Source organism: Bos indicus, chromosome 14, assembly GCF_029378745.1.
Source record: "Bos indicus isolate NIAB-ARS_2022 breed Sahiwal x Tharparkar chromosome 14, NIAB-ARS_B.indTharparkar_mat_pri_1.0, whole genome shotgun sequence".
NCBI classification, from domain to species: domain Eukaryota; kingdom Metazoa; phylum Chordata; class Mammalia; order Artiodactyla; family Bovidae; genus Bos; species Bos indicus.
This window is the reverse complement of record NC_091773.1, coordinates 32,505,268-32,526,006: the sequence shown is the minus strand read 5'-3', so window position 1 is coordinate 32,526,006 and position 20,739 is coordinate 32,505,268. Positions and strand designations below refer to the sequence as shown.

Genomic DNA, 20,739 nt, shown 5'->3' with positions numbered 1-20,739 from the left:
ACTTAAATTGAAGAAAGTAGGGAAAACAACTAGGCCACTCAGGTATGACCTAAATCAAATTGGTTATGATTTTACATTGGAGGTGACGAATAGCTTCAAGTTAGTGTCTGAAGCACTATGGACAGAGGTTCATGACATCGTATAGGAGGCAGTGATCAAGACCATCCCCAAGAAAAAGAAATGCAACAAGGCAAAATGATTGTCTGAGGAGGACTTACAAATAACTGAGAAAAAGAAGAGAAGCAAAAGGCAAAGGAGAAAAAGAAAGATACCCATCTGAAAGCAGAGTTCCAAATAATATCAAGGAGAAATAGGAAAGTCTTCCAAAGTAATCAGTGCAAAGAATTGAAGAAAACAATAGAATGGGAAAGACTAGAGATCTTTTCAAGAGGGAACTTTTCATGCAAAGATGGGCACAATAAAAGACAAAAAGGGTATGGGCCTAATAGAAGCAGAAGATATCAAGAAGAGGTGGCAAGAATACACAGAAGAACCATAGAAAAAGATATTAATCACCCAAATAACCATGATGGTCTGATCACTCAACTAGAGCCAGACATCCTGGGGTGCAAAGTCAAGTGGACCTTCAGAAGCATCACTACAAACAAAGCTAGTGGAGGTGATGGAATTCTAGCTGAGCTATCTGAAGTCCTAAAAGATGATGTTGTTAAAGTGTCACAGTCAATATGTCAGCAAATTTGGAAAACTCAGCAGCGGCCACAGGACTGGAAAAGGTCAGGTTTCATTCCAATCCCAAAGAAAGACAATGCCAAAGAATGCTCAAACTATCACACAATTGCACTCATCTCACATGCTAGCAAAGTAATGCTCAAAATTCTCCAAGCCAGGCTTCAATAGTATATGAACCAAGAACTTCCAGATGTTCAAGCTGGATTTAGAAAAGGCAGAGGAATCAGATTGCCAACATCCACTGGATCATAGAAAAAGCAAGAGAATTCCAGAAAAACATCTACTTCCACTTCATTGACTACGTGAAAGCCTTTGTGTGGATCACAACAAACTGGAAAACTGAAAGAAACGGGAATACCAGACCACCTTACCTGCCTCCTGAGAAACTGTATGCAGGTCAAGAAGCAACAGTTAGAAATGGACATGGAACAATGGACTGGTTTAAAATTGAGAAAGAAGTACATCAAGGCTGTATATTGTCACCCTGATTATTTAATTTATATGCAGAGTACATCATGCGAAATGCCAGGATGGATGAAGCACAAGCTGGAATCAAGATTGCAGGGAGAAATATCAATAACCTCAGATATGCAGAAGACACCATGCTTATTGCAGAAAGTGAAGAGGACCTGAAGAGCCTCTTGATGAAAGTGAAAGAGGAGAGTGAAAAAGTTGGCTCAAAGCTCAACATTCAGAAAACTAAGATCATGGCTTCTGGTCCCATCACTTCATGGCAAATAGATAGGGAAACAGTGGAAACAGAGACAGACTTTATATTTCCTTGTGCTCCAGAATCACTGCAAATGGTGACTGCAGCCATGAAATTAGAAGACACGCTTGGAAGAAAAGCTATGACAATCGAGACAGCATATTAAAATGCAGAGACATTCCTTTGCCAACAAAGCTCCGTCTAGTCAAAGCTATGGTTTTTCCAGTAGTCATGTATGGATGTGAGAGTTGGACTACAAAGAAAGCTGAGCACTGAAGAATTGATGTTTTTGAACTGTGGTGTTGGAGAAGACTCTTGAGAGTCCATTGGACTGCAAGGAGATCCAACCAGTCCATCCTAAAGGAAATCAGTCCTGAATATTCATTGGAAGGACTGATACTGAAGTTGAAGCTCCAATACTTTGGCCACCTGATGTGAAGAGCTGACTCATTAGAAAAGACCCTGATGCTGGGGAAGATTGAAGACAGGAGGAGAAGGGGATGAAAGAGGATGAGATGGTTGGATGGCATCACCGACTCAATGAACATGAGTTTGAGGAAGCTCCAGGAGTTGGTGAAAGTCAGGAAAGCCTTTCATGCTGCAGTCCATGGGGTCTCAAAGAGTTGGACACAACTGAGCAACTGAACAATAACATTTTAAAATTTTTCTTTAATTAAATCTTTTCTATTTGGTTATATTAGCAACCTAATAAGAAGTTAATCACACATATGGAGTGTATAAAGTCTTTATAAAAGAATGTAACTCTGTTTCATTGAATTTTATTCAATGAATGTCCTTATCTTATCATTCCAGAACTTTTTATGACCTAGTATAGCTATTACCCTATCCTCAATACCACTGAAGAAAAACATTATTTTGATGTGCAAACTCATATCTATTCATTTAAAAACTCAACCATGTTACTTGGAAGCTATATTTACTATGTGTACTTTAAAAGACAAATAGAACCTCATGTTTAAATCACAATTATATATAACATGCGCCTTTGGTTTAAATAACATGAACATATTTGCCTTGACACATCATGACAACTATCAGAGCCACAGGAAGTATGTGTGAAAAAGCTCTAAGTTCACCGCAGTCTCCTCAAATATTTTTGAGATGCTTTCTTCATCTCTGCTGTGGACCAGTGATGCATAAACACACAATATTTTACAGTAATTAAGGCAATGTTCTTAGATTTAACAGGACAAACACGCACACAAAGGAAGGAAATAAAACCATTTGACACATGCAAATTTTAACCAGATTGTCAGACAGTATGGCATGCAAGTCATTAGAGCTCTTCTAAGAGCATCTTCCAGAACATTGACCTCAGGGGGAGCTCGGGGTATCATGGCAGACTCTCTCTTCTGTACTGGAAAGAAGCAACCAATACAGACAAACCCTCTTTCCTCTGCTGACCTTTCTCAGCCGGTGCTTAGGGATACAGGAATTAGTAACAGATGGAGGCTTTCTCAGCTTTTAGCAGCCACTGAGAATAAATAAAAATTAGGAAAGAAGAAATACCTTCGACCTACTTATTAAAAGTATATTTGCCCATGGAAAAATATACCTTTTTAAAAGAGCTGGATGGCTGCAGATATAATAATGAATTGCTAGTCACTCAGTCATGTCTGACTCTTTGTGACCCCATGGACTGTAGCCCACTAGGCTCCTCTGTCCATGGAATTCTCTAGGCAAAATTACTGGAATGGGTTGCCATTCCTTACTTCGGAGGGTTTTCCTGACCCAGGAATGGAACTAGGGTCTCCTGCATCGCAGGCAGATTCTTTAGGGAAGGATAGTAATGAACAACCACTTTTTACTGGGACTAGGTCCCAATGTATGTTACATTTGGCCCAGCCAGGGGAGGCACTGTGATTCCTTACCAAGTTTGGTGATAGAAGGGACTGAAAGTGAAAAAGAACTCCTGCATTTGCTATTTGGTCCAGCCACCTTCTGCTGGCCTCCCATGTTTCCATCTCGTTTTCTTTGCTGTTGTCAAACATCTGGTTTAAGGCCGCCATGAGCTGCTCGGAGAAGGCACAGACGGTGGCCACCAGGCTCTGGCAGAAAACCATGTCTCTTCGGAGCTGAGTCTCGCTATCTGTGATGCAGGAGAACATAAAGATGGTTTTGCAAAATGTCATAGTTGAATAAAACCAGTTCATTAAGCATCTGCATTCACTGTTATTTCACTCTCTCTAAACTCACACCATGGGAAAATGTGAATTCAAGCTCTATTCATGAGCACATACTTTTCAGTAAGTATCCTTTTTACAAAACATGGAACACCAAAAAATGTTAGAAACATTAAGATATTTTTCTTACTTGATATTGTGACTTGATTTTCCAATCCACTAAATTGCTTTATAAACTCCAAGGAAATAAAATAAGGTTTATTCACTTTTTTTTTTTTTATTAATAGAACATAATATGCATTGTTGTGTGACACTTTCCCTAAAGGAAATTCAAAGCCCAATTTTTCAGTTTGTGCTGGAAAAATATTATTAATACTAAATTAAAAAAATTATCTACTAGGCCTATTCAAATACTAATATAAAATATACATGGGGAAAGAGTACTGATGTCTGACTACTTGAAACAATAAACAAATCTGAATCTCCTGAAGTCACCTATTCAATTTCACAAGCTATCAATAGGTCCAGTTCAGAAATCCCTATATTTTTGGACATAATTAGATATTTACAGTTTTAATATAAATCGACTTTTACTAGCATACTTATTCTGCAATTAACTGGATTTTCGCCTGACCTCCTTTGAAGGTATGTTGACCCTGTGAACTGCCAGTTCCGGACCTCAGGTTTCTCAAATGGAAAGCAGCCGTGCCCCGAGAACTCAATCCCAAAGGGTTCACTCCTCTGAGACAAAGGGTGTATGCAAACTACATAGCAACATAAACACCAAGCCACACCCTCTGTACACTGAAAAAGTACTTGTACTAGAAAAACAACACAGGTGAAAAATCAACATATTCCCAAATGTACTCTGAACATGTTGAGGGCTTGCAAACTTCTGAAATGAAGAAGCACTCTCAATAATTACTGTGTAACATAAACATGCTGCCTTTATTCAGCAGTGAGTTCTTCTTGCTTTATTGATGAAAAAGCATATTTTTTTAAGTGTTTAACCAAAGACATGAAACACCTGCTTTTAATAACTACCAACGCATAGGGGAGGGATTGGGGGCAGGAGGAGAAGGGGGCGACAGAGGGTGAGATGGCTGGATGGCATCACCGACTCGATGGACATGAGTTTGAGTGAACTCCGGGAGCTGGTGATGGACAGGGAGGCCTGGTGTTGCGATTCATGGGGTCGCAAAGAGTCCGACACGACTGAGCGACTGAACTGAACTGAACTGAAAGCACAGGTGCACATAATTGCTGCTTGTTACTCAGTTTCACTGTTAGTAAAAACTAGTCTTGAAAATTTTATTAGAAACAAGATTAAATATGAAAAATAGTTAATTATATAATAAAAATATTTATTGATTAGGTTGAACTCTATGAACTTGCTGCTTTGGTAGGTCAACATAATTGAATATGGCAATTCCATATGGTTCAATCTGTTGACAACAACATATGTTAGACATTTCCCTTAAGTATTAAATATCATGTGCCCCATTCTAATAGATGGAAAAGAGTGTTTTACATGTCATTATAAAATGGGAAAACTGGGAAACAGTTTTGCCCAGTTTCAACTAAGAAAAAAGCAAAACACCTGTTCTGTTGTACATAATTTCTAACAGTGTGTAGATATTCAACAAATACTTACTGAATGAAAATAATGAATCAGCAGAGTGACTAACAACTGAATTAAGTGAATTGAAAATGTATGCATTCATTCTCTGGCTTCTTGAAATGACAATTTAGTCTGACTTAACAGAGAAGGCTGGAGAAGGCAATGGCACCCCACTCCAGTACTCTTGCCTGAAAAATCCCATGGATGGAGGAGCCTGGTGGGCTACAGTCCATGGGGTCACTAAGAGTCAGACACGATTGAGCGACTTCACTTTCACTTTTCACTTTCATGCATTGGAGAAGGAAATGGGAACCCACTCCATTGTTCTTGCCTTGAGAATCCCAGGGACAGGGGAGCCTGGTGGGCTGTCGTCTATGGGGTCGCAGAGAGTCAGACACAACTGAAGTGATGCAGCAGCAGCAGCAGCAGCAACAGAGAAGGCAATGGCACCCCACTCCTGTACTCTTGCCTGGAAAATCCCATGGATGGAGGAGCCTGGTAGGCTGCAGTCCATGAGGTTGCTAGGAGTCAAAAATGACTGAGCAGCTTCACTTTCACTTTTCACTTTTATGCATTGGAGAAGGAAATGGCAACCCACTCCAGTGTTCTTGCCTGGAGAATCTCAGGGACGGGGGAGCCTGGTGGGCTGCCGTCTATGGGGTTGCACAGAGTCGGACATGACTGAAGCAACTTAGCAGCAGCAGCAGTCTGACTTAAAAGGGTTATTCTTGGTTCATGGGCCCTCTGGCTGTGGGACACCCCTCTTCCCTCTCCACTCAGCAAACGTGAAATCGTTCTTCAAGAGTCAACTTACTGAAATACTGAAATATTACCTCCCCTTGTGAAATGTCCCCTCTCCTTCAGGAAGCTGGTATACTTTTCTCTGCCCCACCTCAGGCCTGGAAGTGTCTCCCCCTGCTGGAGAGTAATGACCTAGCACTGTGAGAGTTTGCTTACATGCTTTTTTCCCAAGGGACAATCAGCATCAGTGCCAGGGGGAGTTGGCATATCGTGTGATTTATGCCCAGGGACTTCAAAGGCAGATAATCTGCCTTCAACTACCCACTCCACCATTTTTAAAGTGTATGATTCTAGGTATTAGATTCCTATTTTTAAAATAGGAGCTACTCCTACTTCTTGGATCTGTGATAAAGATAAATGGAATATGTTTGTTCTCTATGTATTTCTGCTTTGAAAATAGGTTCATCTGTACCATTTTTCAGGTGTAGAGAGCAAACATATGAACACCAAGGCAGGAAGGGGCTGGAGATTGGGCTTGACATATATACACTACTATGCATAAAATAGATAACTAATGAGAACCTACTGTAGAGCACAGGGAACTCTACTCAGTGCTCTGTGATGGCCTAAATAGGAAGGAAATCTAAAAAGGAAGGAATATATGTATACGTGTAAGTGAGTCACTTTGCTGCACAGCAGAAACTAACACACACTGTAAAGCACACACTGTTGCTGCTGTTCAGTTGCCCAGTTGTGTCTGACTCCTTGTGACCCCATGGACTGCAGCACTCCAGTCCTCCCTGTCCATCACCATCTCCTGGAGTTTGCCCAAGTTCATGTCCATTGCATCGGGGATGCCTTCCAGCCATCTCATCCTCTGACGCCCTCTTTTCCTTCTGCCCTCCATCTTTCCCAGCATCAGAGAAAGCAACCATACTCCAATAGAAATTAAAATAAATTAAAAAAGAAAATGGAGCTGAGTGGAGGCTCTATGTTCTTAAAGTAATAGATTTCAAAAAAAAAGATAAATGCAATAAAAACATTTAAAGCACGTAGCAAGGTGAAATCGGACGTGATATTATCAAGATTCTTTTTCTCTCCTAACATCTAATGTGGTACCTGGCACACGGGTGCTCAGTTTATTACTGCCTAGAGAAGGAATGCCATGATAAAGAAAGAAACCCAGTAAGAGAACTGAAAAGCATATAGGTCTTCTCCTTTTAATTATGCAGCTGTTCAAAATTCAAGTGTCCATCCTTTACCAAAGCTATTCTCATTCATCATTTTCATCAGTAAGAACTACAGCAGGAATCACAAGAGCTGCTCCCAGCTTCTAGTAAAAGAAGAAAAGCAAAGAATTCTGTCTTGTTTGCGCGTGTGTGGGACAGCTTATTATTTTTTGCCAACTAAGAATTCCCATATAGTGAGAACACACTCAAAACAAACGGATTATTACCTATCCATTTGTTTCATTTCAGTATTTGAGAACCTACTTAAATTCATCTTCTACAAACATGTTTAAAAACATTAACACTTCATTTAGTCTAGGCTATTTAAAAAGCTCAAGTTTCATCTTAAGCTTGCTGATCTAAAAAGAATGAGAAGGTTTCTAGACACACAAGTAATCCCTCTGAAGTTGTAGGGAAAAGAAAGCAAAATAAAAAGAAGAGATTAGAGAAAGAAGAAGACAGAAATAAAAGGCAATTAAGAATAATGTTTAGCAGATACAGTCTGCCCTTTTAAAGTGAAAAGCATAATTCTGTGGCCAACAACATGGAGTAATTTGTCTGTTTGGTAACATTCAAATGTAATAAGGAAAAAAGAGTCAGGAAATTAAGTAAACAAAAAAAAAGAGAATTATGATAGGAAAAGACAAAATTTAAATCAAAGTAAGAACACCCATCTGAATATTAATAAATAAAGCAACACATTACAAAACCACTTCTGGAACTGGCAGATCTAAGTCTCAATTTCAAAACTGCCACCTACTATTTATTAATTCACCCAATAAGGCATCTTTATGCCTAATCTTCTGGATGCCCCAAAATATGTGGTGACTGACTACATGTACTAGTTATGATTCATCTGCTTGAATGCAGATTTCTTCACCTTTAAAACTGTGGAAACAACTATAATGTTCTGACAGAGTAGCTGTGAGAACACAGTGAAATCCATAAAAATGAGGTACATCAACTCTGCTGTTATTATTAAAGTTCAAAAAATATGACATACTTTTGTTATTATTATTACTCAGTCAAAAAGCAAGGCAAAAACCAATCATCAGAAGGAAAAAAAAAAAAAAAGGCTCTCTTGTTTAAGTTGGCTCCTCCATTCATTATAATTTAAATTCTTCAAGTGTGGTAGATTGTAAAGCAGTCACAAAGTCTTCCCCTCTCTGTGTCCATGCCCTTCCAAACCAATTTCTGATTGTGATTCCTCCCATCAAAAGTACAATCTGTTTCTCCTTGAATCAGAACCATCTACATACTTACTATAAACAAAAATTAGACACAGGTTCACAATAAAACTTATTTGTACAAGGAACTTTACCAAAACCTGGCTCCTTTCTCCTGTTAAATCATATTTTGTATAAATATACATTTATATACGCTTTCAGCCATTTCAGCCATTTAGTTGTAATTGGAAATGAGCATGTTTTATGTCTTTATCATAAAATACTATAGAAGTATTTTTTTAATCTCTGCAAGGCTTTAGAGAAGGTAGGGATCATATTTCCATCTATTTTGTAAACAGGTGAAGCCACTCCCTTCATATCATAAGACACCTAAGGTAGTGGACTGTAATAATTTCAAACAGTAAAAATAATGCAAACTCTTACCTGAATATTCAAGAAGAGCCAGGAGTATCCTACACTTTACCTCTGCAGAGAAAGAAAATATACCAGTCAGTTGTTCAGTCTTTTTCTGCAACTAACATCATATTTTAGTTGTATAGTAAAAAATAAGCACAAACTCATTATATAAATATAATAAAAATCCCATTCATTTGACAAGCTATTTTTGCCTATCTACCTTCATATATTCTACCTATTGCTCAAGACCCTAAAATCGTTTCCATATCTGAATTATATGAGCCTTGAAACATCATTCAAATCTTGCTATCTTTGTAGGTCATCATTAGCTTGCATGATGTTCTGTAAATGCCTACAGCTATTATGGTCTTGACCAGTAAATGTCAAATAGCATTTTTTAAAATTTTTAAACTTTTAAAGATTATATATACAATATTTCGAGCTTCTCTGGTGACTCAATGGTAAAGAATCTGCTTGCAATGCAGGAGGCCCCAGGTTCAATCCCTGGGTTGGGAAGATCCTCTGGAGAAGGGAATGACAATCCACTCTAATATTCTTGTACGGAGAATTCCATGGACAGAAGAGCCTAGAATGCTACAGTCCATGGGGTCACAAAGAGTCGGACGTGACTGAGTGACCAACACTTCCACTTTCCATACAGTATATAAAGAATATATATAATATAGTACAGCTGAGCACTGAAGAATTGATGCTTTTGAACTGAGGTATTGGAGAAGACTCTTGAGAGTCCCTTGGCCTGCAAGGAGATCCAACCTGTCCATCCTAAAGGAAATCAGTCCTGAATACTCATTGGAAGGACTGTTGCTGAAGCTGAAGCTCCAGTATTTTGGCCACCTGATGTGAAGAACTGACTCATTGGAAAAGACCCTGATGCTGGGAAAGATTGAAGGCAGCAGGAGGAGGGGAGGAGAGAGGATGAGATGGTTGGATGGCATCACCGACTTGACGCACATGAATTTGAGCAAGCTCTGGGAGTTGGTGATGGACAGGGAAGCCTGGTGTGCTGCAGTCCATGGGCTTGTAAGGAGTTGGACACGACTGAGCGACTGATCACTGATATAAATATGCATTAATAAATATTATATTATAAACTATGGCTCAGTAGTAAAGAATCTGCCTGCTAATGCAGATGACACAGGAGACATGGGTTCAATCCTTGGGTTAGGAAGATCCCCTGCAGGAGGAAATGGCAACCCACTCCAGTATTCTGAAAAATTCCATGGACAGAAGAGCCTGGTGGGCTGCAGTCCACAGGGTTGCAAAAAGTCGGACATGACTGAACAACTAAGCACATTACATACTGTGTATTACATATTAGAAACACATGTATATATTGTTCCTCGCCTATCTTTAGGTCAAAATACTGCCCTAAAGGGCTGAAAAATACTAAATATTTCCAAATATTCTTCTTCTCATCCCATCCCCACACAGGACCAACCACAGATATCCGATAAATGATGTGTGTTAACGTCACACTCATTGCTGTGTACCCAATCAGCTGTGAACTCATTTGCTTCCAATTGGTAGATAGTTTGCTTGCAGTAGGAAAATATTAAACATAAGGAGTTCCTTTATGTGCCCAAGATTATGGAAAATAAAAAAGGTTATTATATATGGAAAATAAAAAAGGTGGCATCCTATTCTAAATAAATTCACAGAATAATCAGAGCAACAAAATTAACAGATAAGAAATGCAGGAAATACCAGAGGACATTAAATTTTACAAGAGAGACACAAGGACAAATGGATTTCAGAGGCAGAAAAGTACACTGGACTGAGTCAGGAGTCCCATCTATTATACACGAACTTTACCATTTTTAGTAAAGTGTTAATCTACTTTGGGTCTCATCTTGCTCATTCCTAAGATAACATCTATCTTGACTAGTTTATAGTACTGTGCATAAAAAAACACATGGTGCTGTGCTTAGTCGCTCAGTCGTGTCCAACTCTTTGAGACCCCAGGGACTGTAGCCCACCAGGCTCCTCTATCCATGGGGATTCTCCAGGCAAGAATACTGGAATGGGTTGCCATGCCCTCCTCCAGGGGATCCTTCCAACCCAGGGATGTGATGGGACCCAGGTCTCCCGCACTGCAGGCGGATTCTTTACCATCTGAGCCACAAGGGAAGTGAAACACATGGGAATATATATCAAAAGGCTTGGAAAATTATTTAAAGTGCTCTGTACTGATGAAGCACTTTTATTATTGTGACTTGAATCTGGCTAAAGTTGGTATAGAATTTTTTTGAGAGTCTCAAAATTTTAAACATTCAAAGTTAATTGTCAGGGGAGAAGTACATATCCTAAGAGTGGGAAAAGTGCTAGCAAGGCAATAGAGTAGGAAAAAAAAAAGCCAAACATTCAACAATCTAGCAAAGAAAAGATTTTATTACAACTTTCAGAGATTGCAATTGGGATCCAATTGGAAAACCCCAGTGAAAAATGGCTTCCAAATCAGATTGATGAGTTTAGATTGATCTAAGATAAAATCACTCTAAGGCTCTGAGGCAGGGGACTGAACATGATATTTTAGGAGAATGAATCTGGTAAGGACTTATATGGACCAGAAAAGATGAATTAAATCAGATGAATTAAAAGGGGAATTAGCCAGAAAATGTCTCATTAACTGAAAAATGAAAAAAAAATGGAAAAACTGAAGAGAATTTTGAGTTAAAAAGAAAAAAGCAGCAGCTCTTTAGGATATTAGGACAAAGGCAGAGAAAAAAAATGAAAAAAGTACTGCTGGAAAAATGAGAGCTTTCAAAGAGTATACTTTTGGTAGGTAGGCAGCAAAGGTATGATATGTCACTATGCTATGCTAAGTCACTTCAGTCGTGTCCGACGCTGTGTGACCCCAGAGACAGCAGCCCACCAGGCTCCCCCGTCCCTGAGATTCTCCAGGCAAGAACACTGGAGTGGGTTGCCATTTCCTTCTCCAATGCATGAAAGTGAAGTCGCTCAGTCGTGTCCAACTCTTGGCAACCCCATGGACTGCAGCCTATCAGGCTCCTCCGTCCATGGGATTTTCCAGGCAAGAGTACTGGAGTGGGGTGCCATTGCCTTCTCCGATATGTCACTAACAGACATTTGAATTTAAGGTGACAGTGGACGCAATTTGGACGGGTATTCTTCCCCACACCACCAAGCAATTCTCCAACCCCAGCTGGGTGCCCTACAATTCAATTTAATTCTGACACCATCTACCTGGATATAGTGACAGATATCACGGTATAAGGTCTCACCCCTCACGGGACTGCACCCCACCCCCACTTCAGACACCATTTACAAGTCCAGGCTGTTGTCTGTGCTTCTGATCAAATAGATACAGACTAGAGGTTCCAGTGATCCCCTCCTTGGGTTCAATTAATTAGCTAAAACACCTCACAGAAGTCAGAGAAACATTTTCTGACTAGATTAGCAGTCTATTATAAAAGGACATAATTCAGGAACAGCCAGACGTAAGAGATGCACAGGCAAGGCATAGATGGGTAAGAGCAGAGTTCCAGACACCAACACAAGTTCACACAAGTCTCTCAGTCATGACTGACTCTTTGTGACCCCATGAACTGTAGCCCGCCAGGCAACCCTGTCCACGGAACTTCCCAGGCAAGAAACCTGGACTGGGTTGCCATTTCCTTCTCTAGGGGCTATTTTGTATCCAGGAATCAAACCCAAGTCTCCTATGTCTCGTCTCCTGCAGTGGCAGGAGGATTCTTTACCACTGAGCCACCTGAAAAGCCGAAGTTCACCAACCCAGAAACTCTCCAACCCTTTCCAAAGTCACCTCATTAACAGAACAAAAGACAGCTTTGCCCTCTCAGCACGGGAAATTCCGAAGCTTTTATCTCTCTCTGTGCCAGGAAAGAGGATGAAGACCAAAGATACATATATTTTTTTATTCTAAAAAAATACCACAGTGGGCTAACCACACAAATTACCTTCAGTTAGCTGATACTATGATTCCATAACTTAGCTGAGGGATAGGAGACAGACATAATCTTAGTGACACCATCCTATGACTCTGTCCCCATCTATTCTGTTATTTCCTCTGCTCTCCTCTGCCCTCAGTTTACAGGCTATGAGTGAATGGTATGCATATTAATGGCACTGGAACAGTCCTTCCTACATAAAGACCATAGACTTACATTCTGGTATCATATTTGGTATATATTTGCTAGGATATTCTTAAATCAGAGATGAAGGCATGATGGTGTTCAGAACATGCTACCCTCAAATATGGCACTTTGGAATACTGAGTTATTCATATTTTAAGTTGAAGGACTCTGAGAAACAGTGGGGAGAGGAAGGACTCCCTGACCCCCACATTTCCCCCCGAAGCAGATCATAAGACGCTCAGGAGAGCTATACCTAGAGGAAAGAGATATCTTTATCTCCAAAGAAGGAGGGATGCCAAAAGAGCAGGCCTTGCCACCAGTTTTACTACACTTAGCACATACCCTTTGGTCCTGTAACAATTTTCTAGGACTTTCTGAAAGTGAGAGTCGCTCAGTTGTGTCCGACTCTTTGCGACCCCATGGACTATACAGTCCATGGAATTCTCCAGGCCAGAATACTGGAGTGGGTAGCCTTTCCCTTCTCCAGGGGATCTTCCCAACCCAGGGATCGAACCCAGGTCTCCCGCATTGCAGGCAGATTCTGTACCAGCTGAGCCACCAGGGAAGCCTTCAAACCTAGTATGAAAAGATGCAGATTTAATCTTTTCTTCTGGTCTTCATTTCCTTATAAAGGCTCCAGTGTCCATGTGAAACTTATATTAAATGAAGTTATATGCTTTTCTCCTGTTCATTTGGTTTTTGTCAGTCTAATTTACAAGGCTCCAGGCAGAGAACCTAGGAGGGTAAATGGAAAAAGATGTTTTTTCCTCCTCTACAGGAACATCAGCTACACATGCACACCAGAACATTCTGGCAAGGTAGCACTAAGTTAATTTCCAGCCCAGACCTGACCTTCCATTAAATCATTCTTTACAGAAGGACAGTTTGGGAAATAGAATGAAAATGTCTTTAAATTGAACAGGATGAATCCATGGTGAACCGGTGAGGTTAGTTCTGAGACCATCCACAGAACAAGCAGCTGATTACAAGGATCCCAGTGCAGCTGCTTCCACCCCATAGAACAGGACTGGACACTACACAGACCACCAGGAAATGGCAGCTTGCCCTCTCCCTTGATGGTTCACTGAGCTGAACTACTGATTAACTGTTTTTAAAGACTCCTTAATATGGTGACAATCACAGCTCTTACCCCCCCAAAAGTAATTGATGCTGCATTTACTCTAAAAGCAAATATAATGTATACAGGAAAACTCAAAACTGATGAGAACAACTGCATTTAGATTCACAAATGATAGCTTTTAGGAGTGTTGTGATACTGGTATCTAGTCAGTGGAAGTCTACTTTTTACTCAGCAAAGTATGGACTTCCCAGGTGGCTCAGTGGTAAAGAATCTGCCTGCCAATGCAGGTGATCGAACCCAGTTCGATCCCTGGGTTGCAAAGATTCCCTGGAGGAGGAAAATGGCAACCCACTCCAGTATTCTTGCCCAGAGAATCCCATAGACAGAGGAGCCTGGTGGGCTACAGTCCAAGGGGTCACAAAGAGCTGAACACAACGGAATGACTGAGTACACAACAGTAATATATATGCTTAAATTCCTTGAAGCTTTTAAAAATATATTTGTCATTTTGGCTATTCGTTATTTGGGGGGGGGTTTAAATTCAGACTTCTGATTGAATGTGATGTTATAATGTGTATGTAGCTATAAAATAAAACTATAGCCAAGAAATCCAGCTGTGAAGGATAAAAGATTTCATCATATGATGGAATAGCTGTGATTTATTTGGAGTTTTCCATATGTGTAAAAATTTCTTATCTATTGATCTCTAAAGAATATCTAAGATGTTATACTTGAGTGTATTTCTAGGCAGAAAACTTGGTAATCACAGAACATTTACACCATTCATATCATTTAGTAAACGAAGAAACTGAGGCACGAATGAATGACATCACAGGCTTAGACCCTATAGGGTTTAAGAACTTTCTTGTGTCAACAAAGTGTGTAACTCTCTCTGTGTGCCTGCAAGCTGAGTCACTTCAGTCGTGTCCAACTCTCTGTGACGCTATGGACTATAGCCTGCCAGGCTCCTCTGTCCACAGGATTCTCCAGGCAAGAATACTGGAGTGGGTTGCCAGGTCCTTCTCCAGGGATGTTCCCGACCCAGGGATTGAACCCACATCTCCTGCATTACAGGTGGATTCTTTACCACTAGGGAAGCCCCCTTAATTTTAGGATAAATGTAGAATAATTTATCCTAAAAAAATAGTAGTGAGGGACTTCCCTGGTGGTCCAGTGGTTAGGGCTTCATGCTTCCAATACAGGGGCCTGAGTTCAATCCCTGTTCAGGGAAATAAGATCCCACATGCTGTGCAAAGTGGCCAAAAGAGTAAAAAAATATTTAAAATGGCAGTGGTGGGTTAAAAAGTGGGTTATGATGTACTGTTACTTCAGCTGATTACTATTTACCACATTCAAATGACATACGAATGACTGAGGAATATAAATTTACATACGGGTTTCTCCACCTTAGTCCGAAGGATATTTTAGACCAAATAATTCTTTGATGAGAGAGACTATCTGGTGCCTTGTAAGATGTTTAGCAGCATCCCTAGCCTCTACCTACCAGATGCCCCATGATTGTGACAACGGGAAAATGTCTCCAGACATTGCCAAGCACTGGTCTAATACTGGGCAGAAAACCACTAATTGGAGATTCCAAAAATTAGACAAATTCCTCATTTCATCTTTCTCACCATCGTCACTTTGGAAACTCTCAGAACATTTTCCTTAACTGAAACTGGAGTGTGATTGACTTGGATGAGGCACAAGGGGACCTTTTGGTTTGGTCCCTGTGTTCTATATCCTTACTGTGGTGGTGATTATATGGCTGTATATGTGTTTATAAAATTCACTGAAATGTACACTAAAAATGTACATATTTTATTGTATATAAACTATATCTCAAAAATGTTGTTTTGAAAAAATTCCAAAAATTTGAATGTTATTTTACTAACAACAGGTTATTGGTGGTGGTTTAGTTGCTAAGTCGTGTCCAGCTCTTGTGACCCCATGGACAGCAGCCTGCCAGGCTCCTCTGTCCATGGGATTCTCCAGGCAAGAGTACTAGAGTGGTCGCCATTTCCTTCTCTAGGGGATCTTCCCAACTCAGGAATTGAACCCAGGTCTCCTGCATTGCAGACAGATTCTTTACCAACTGAGCTATGAGGGAAGCCCAACAAAAGGTTAACTTCTGTCTAATGTTAGAAGACCTCTGTGTAAGGCTGAGTTGACCCCAAAATTCCATTTAGATAAACCAGTATACACAATATAAATAATAATACATGAGTTAAATATCCTTAAACATGAAAAGAGAGTAGATAAATCAGTTTAGTTAACCTATGATTTGATTTATTGGAATGGGACCCTAGCATCCTTGGAATTCATTGACATATCTTTTTAATTTCTTTAATTGATAATATCTTTGGCACTAAGAAGAATCCAGCTGAATGAAGTAATTATGAACAATCCACTCTTGGTTTTCTTTTATTGTTCTTTTCATTTTTTTTAACTGATAAGACTATGTGGAAGATATTCCAGTGTCCCTTAGAATCTGTTCTTGCTTTTAGGAGTAGAACTCCTAGATTTTGCCTGAGCACATACATGGCTGTCCTTCTAAAATCAACATTTCTCTGCTTCTCTTGCAGCAGGGTGTGGCTTTGGACTAAGGAGAGGTGACTGGTGATGTGTTTAAGGTTACCTCATTAAGGACAAGCCGATTAACCTAGATTTTCTCTTTTCCTTTCCTGCTGGCTAAGGTGTAACATCAGGCATAGCAGACTATGTCGGTCCAGAGATGGAAGCCACGTGGAAGTTGATGGAGCCAGCCTGGGTTCCTGAATGATCTTGTGACACACGCCTCTCCCTGTACCCCACACAGCGACAGGAAAAAGAAAAGTCTCTAATTTTGGCTGTTGTATTTTTGAGTCTTTCTGTTATGGCAGAAAGTTTATACCCTAAGACAAATTGGACAAATTGGAAAGCATTTAAGATTTTTAAGTTTTTCTCTGTGTGCTGTTTGGTCATAGCTAATATATTTTGCTGTGTATTCTCAAGTAAAATAATTTCTAAAATAGTATATGATTTCATGCCAATAGTTCTTTTTGACCCAGTAGTTATTTAGGAGAGTGTTTCTCAAATTTATGAGTTACTTTTAAACTTTAGGTACTAATTATTAGTAAATGGAGACACAGCATTCAGCTTTTCTAATTTTTAAATGTGTTTATGGGCTAATTTATGATCAATTTTGGTAAAATTCCACAGATCTTTTTAAAGAAGTTGCCTTCTTGGTAAGATACCAAAATATTTATTTATTGTGTTACTTGACTTTTCTATAATTACTTTTTTATCTGATCTAATAAAGGTTTAGAGATTTTAAAAAAAATTAGACAAATTCCTCATTTCATCTTTCTCACCATCATCACTTTGGAAACTCTCAGAATATTTTCCTTAACAACTCTGACCCTATAATATGCAACCAAACTCACTGGCATTGTCTGGAAATTTTTTATATCTCTAATTAGAGGTGGTACCAGTTATGGGATGCTGAGTAGACCATCTCATGCTAGTATTAAAAATAACAAGCAACTTAGACAAACACCTCTGAAAGACAAACTGAAAAACTAATGATTCAACCTTATTTTGATTATCACAGACTCACAATTGATATTTTAGACTTTCCATGAAATGTAGTTTCAAGCATTTTGTGAATCCTTTAGAAATTTTTCTGATATAGTTCCATATTATAAAACATATGAAACTCCCTCATTCTCTACTCGTCTTCTTAAGACGGAGCCTTTGCTTTATTTCCGACGACTATTCTTTGAGATACAGTCTGCGTTGTCTAGACCCTTGGAACACAGGTTTTGTCATCTTATTCCTTCTCTCCCTCCTCTGCTTTCTCTCACCCTTTTCAGTCCTTTTATTTTCCTCATAATATGAAACACTCCAAAGAGTAATCAGGGCATGTCTGAATTTGAGGGTTTAATGGATTTTTAAATGAGTGTTGCTCATGTCATGGGATTTTTTTTTGCTTTTTATCCTGACCTTCAACAAATCTTCTGATGTTCTGAGCAAGATTCCGGACGCTGCTGGGAAGATTCCAAGGATCTTGCTTGATGTGAAGTCTTAACCTTTTCGGACAACTCAGCTTTGGTTCCATTTCCTGCTGAAACTCTAAACAAACACAGAAAAGCTCTCTTAAGTCTCAACCATTTACTGGTTCACAAGCCCATAAACAACAGAAGCCTCTTCCTTCCATTCCTGTGGTCTTAGTCTATTATCATGGTAGCAATTTATGTAGCTTTATTACGGGAGAAAATCTGTTAAATCTAAAACAAAGTCAGATCCTTATTATCTTCTCACAAAGGTTTAAACAAAGGAAGAAATTTAGATGAAAATCTCTATTTCAACATCCTAACCCAGACGGCAGACAATGGCAGCTCTAGACCTCATTCTGTTGGCCACCTCCCCCATCCCAACCCCATTCCCAAATTCCCTTCCATCAGCACTGGGCTGTACCCAAGCATTGAGCCTGATTTCAGCAAAAGCAACTCAACACTTACATTTCTTGAATTAATACATCCAGTCTGCCCTCTATAGGCTTTAAACATTTTAAATTTTCAAAGAACTCTAAAAAAGGTCCTACCTTGGTTTATTATATATATTCAATGACTATCAGATAGAAGTAGTATTAAATGAACGACAGAACTAGCACCTAGAACCTTTTTTTTCTCATGCTAAGCTTTTGCCTCATGACTGTATTATCCCCCACTTTTGTTTCCGAACTGCCTCGAACAGGTACATTGTAAACCTCACCTTGTAATCCTCGACCTGGTGTCAGGTACTTAGTTTGCTCAAAGGCCCTCACGACTGCTTGGCCTCTCAGGAGATTGGTTATGGAATCCACCTATCACAACAGCAGAGATTTGGGGGAGTTACAGAACTTCTCATAACACATAACAGACATTTCCAACAGTAAATCTCCTAGCATTTTTTCTGAAACCAATGATTATTTTGGGGCTCCTATGCTGCCTGCAAAATCTATCTTTGAATAAAATATTGGGATAAACTCACCTGATAACATTTTAAATGGCATCTCTTACTATCCTACCATACATCCATGTGCAATACACATGTGCTCAGTCGCATCCAACTCTGCCACACCATGGACTGCAGCCACCAGGCTCCTCTGTCCGTGGGATTCTCCAGGCAAGAATACTGGAGTGGGTTGCTGTGCCCTCCTCCAGGGGATCTTCCCGACCCAGGGATTGCCTCTCCTTTATTGGCAGGCAGATACTTTACCACTGTGCCACCTGGGACACCCACCACGTATTCACACAAAATACAAATTTACTTTATAAAAGAAGTAAGAGGTCCAGAATGATTGAAAAAAAAAACACCTAAAAGTTTTCATAATCCTTTACAAAGTTTGGTCAAAGTTTCTACATTATGGATTTTGGTTGTGGTTATACATTTTTTAAAAAATGCAAAACACCAACATGAGCACCAAGACAATCTTGTGCTTCTTGAGATTGGAAATGAAATTGGACAAGAAATCATGAGGGAATATCTGAATATCCACAAAGAAACAAATAACAAATAGAACAACTCCTGCTTGTAAAATGCTTTAGCTCCTCTGTCCATGGGATTCTCCAGGCAAGAATACCGGAGTGGGTTGTCATTTCCTCCTCCAGGGGGTCTTCCTGACCCAGGGATCAAACCGGTCTTACATCTCCTACAGTGGCAAGCGGGTTCTTTACCACTAGCGCCACCTGAGAAGCCCTTATAATTTTTAAGGACTGTGAAATACTTGACATTCATAACGATCTTTTGGGTCAGATGGCTGAAGGAATCCCATGTCAAGCTCTGGAAACTGAAGTACACAAGGTAGAAAGACAGATGAGTTCTTTCCATTCCAATTTGAAACTCCTTTACGTCTGGAAAATGGATTTTTGACAGTTCAGTCTGTGGAAAAAATTCCTACAATTGTCTCAATAGTACCTGGCTGAAAAGATGCTCAAGGCAGCTGTGTATCTTGTCCTGTTTATCACGAGAAATGCGAACATTTAGGGGAAGTTCATCACCTAGATATTAAAAAAAAAAATCATTCCTCTTATGTTTAACATTCCAAACCATTTTCAAGTAAATAAAGGAAAAAATAATTAAACACTAGCTCTTATTCCATATGTTAGTTCTCATGTTCAGAAAAAGAATTCCAAAGCTTTTTGATAGACATTAGGATGTTAGATTATCACTCCTTTGAAGCTGCAGTAAAAGCAGAGGGACTCACAGAAAGAGCCCTGTGGTACCCGTGTCAATGATTCTTCCAAATGGTGCATTTATCTAATGGTTGAATAGCTGGGATAAGCAGCATATTTCAAATTTAAGACATTTCCCAACTGGATGAAAAGTCTTTTGTTCTTCATACACACAAAATAAAAACTGTATAAGACATTTATATCAAGCAGTATTTTTCTCATTGCCCCCTTCCCTATCGCCCACCTGAGCTCAGGTGCACCTGCTGTCTTCAAAGCCTGTCCCTCCTCTGCACACAATCAGCAATGTCTAATGTCCTGGTAAAATTTGTTTCCTGTATAGTAATGCTATCTACCCTTTATACCTTCTTCCTATATTCTAAGTACTGTCTGAGGCACTATGGTATTCAATTATTTTTTAAATTCATTTGTTTAAACCCTTCGTAGTACCACAGAAACATCATAAGACAGCATTTATTAACATAAAAATCAGTTTGTTCTTTCCATCTTTCAAAAAATTCACTGTTTATAAAGAGATTGGGAAACTGACTTTCTCAGGCATGTAAAACAAAGGCCATTGTGTGGCCACCAGGAATGGCTGTTCAAAGATA

At 39.5% G+C, this 20,739-nt stretch overlaps 1 protein-coding gene across 2 annotated transcripts in view; it reads right to left on the bottom strand.

Moving 5' to 3' along the window:
• The window catches only part of PREX2 (phosphatidylinositol-3,4,5-trisphosphate dependent Rac exchange factor 2), a 302,189-nt gene that overhangs the window by 91,330 nt on the left and 190,120 nt on the right, over positions 1-20,739 (bottom strand). For both annotated transcript variants that reach the window (XM_019973769.2, XM_070802636.1), the window contains exons 28-32: positions 19,875-19,957; positions 18,690-18,780; positions 17,919-18,047; positions 8,745-8,786; positions 3,292-3,509 (exon numbers count right to left, since the gene is read on the bottom strand). In XM_019973769.2, coding sequence (XP_019829328.2) covers positions 3,292-3,509; positions 8,745-8,786; positions 17,919-18,047; positions 18,690-18,780; positions 19,875-19,957 — 563 coding nt within the window. The remainder of the gene's footprint in view (positions 1-3,291; positions 3,510-8,744; positions 8,787-17,918; positions 18,048-18,689; positions 18,781-19,874; positions 19,958-20,739) is intronic.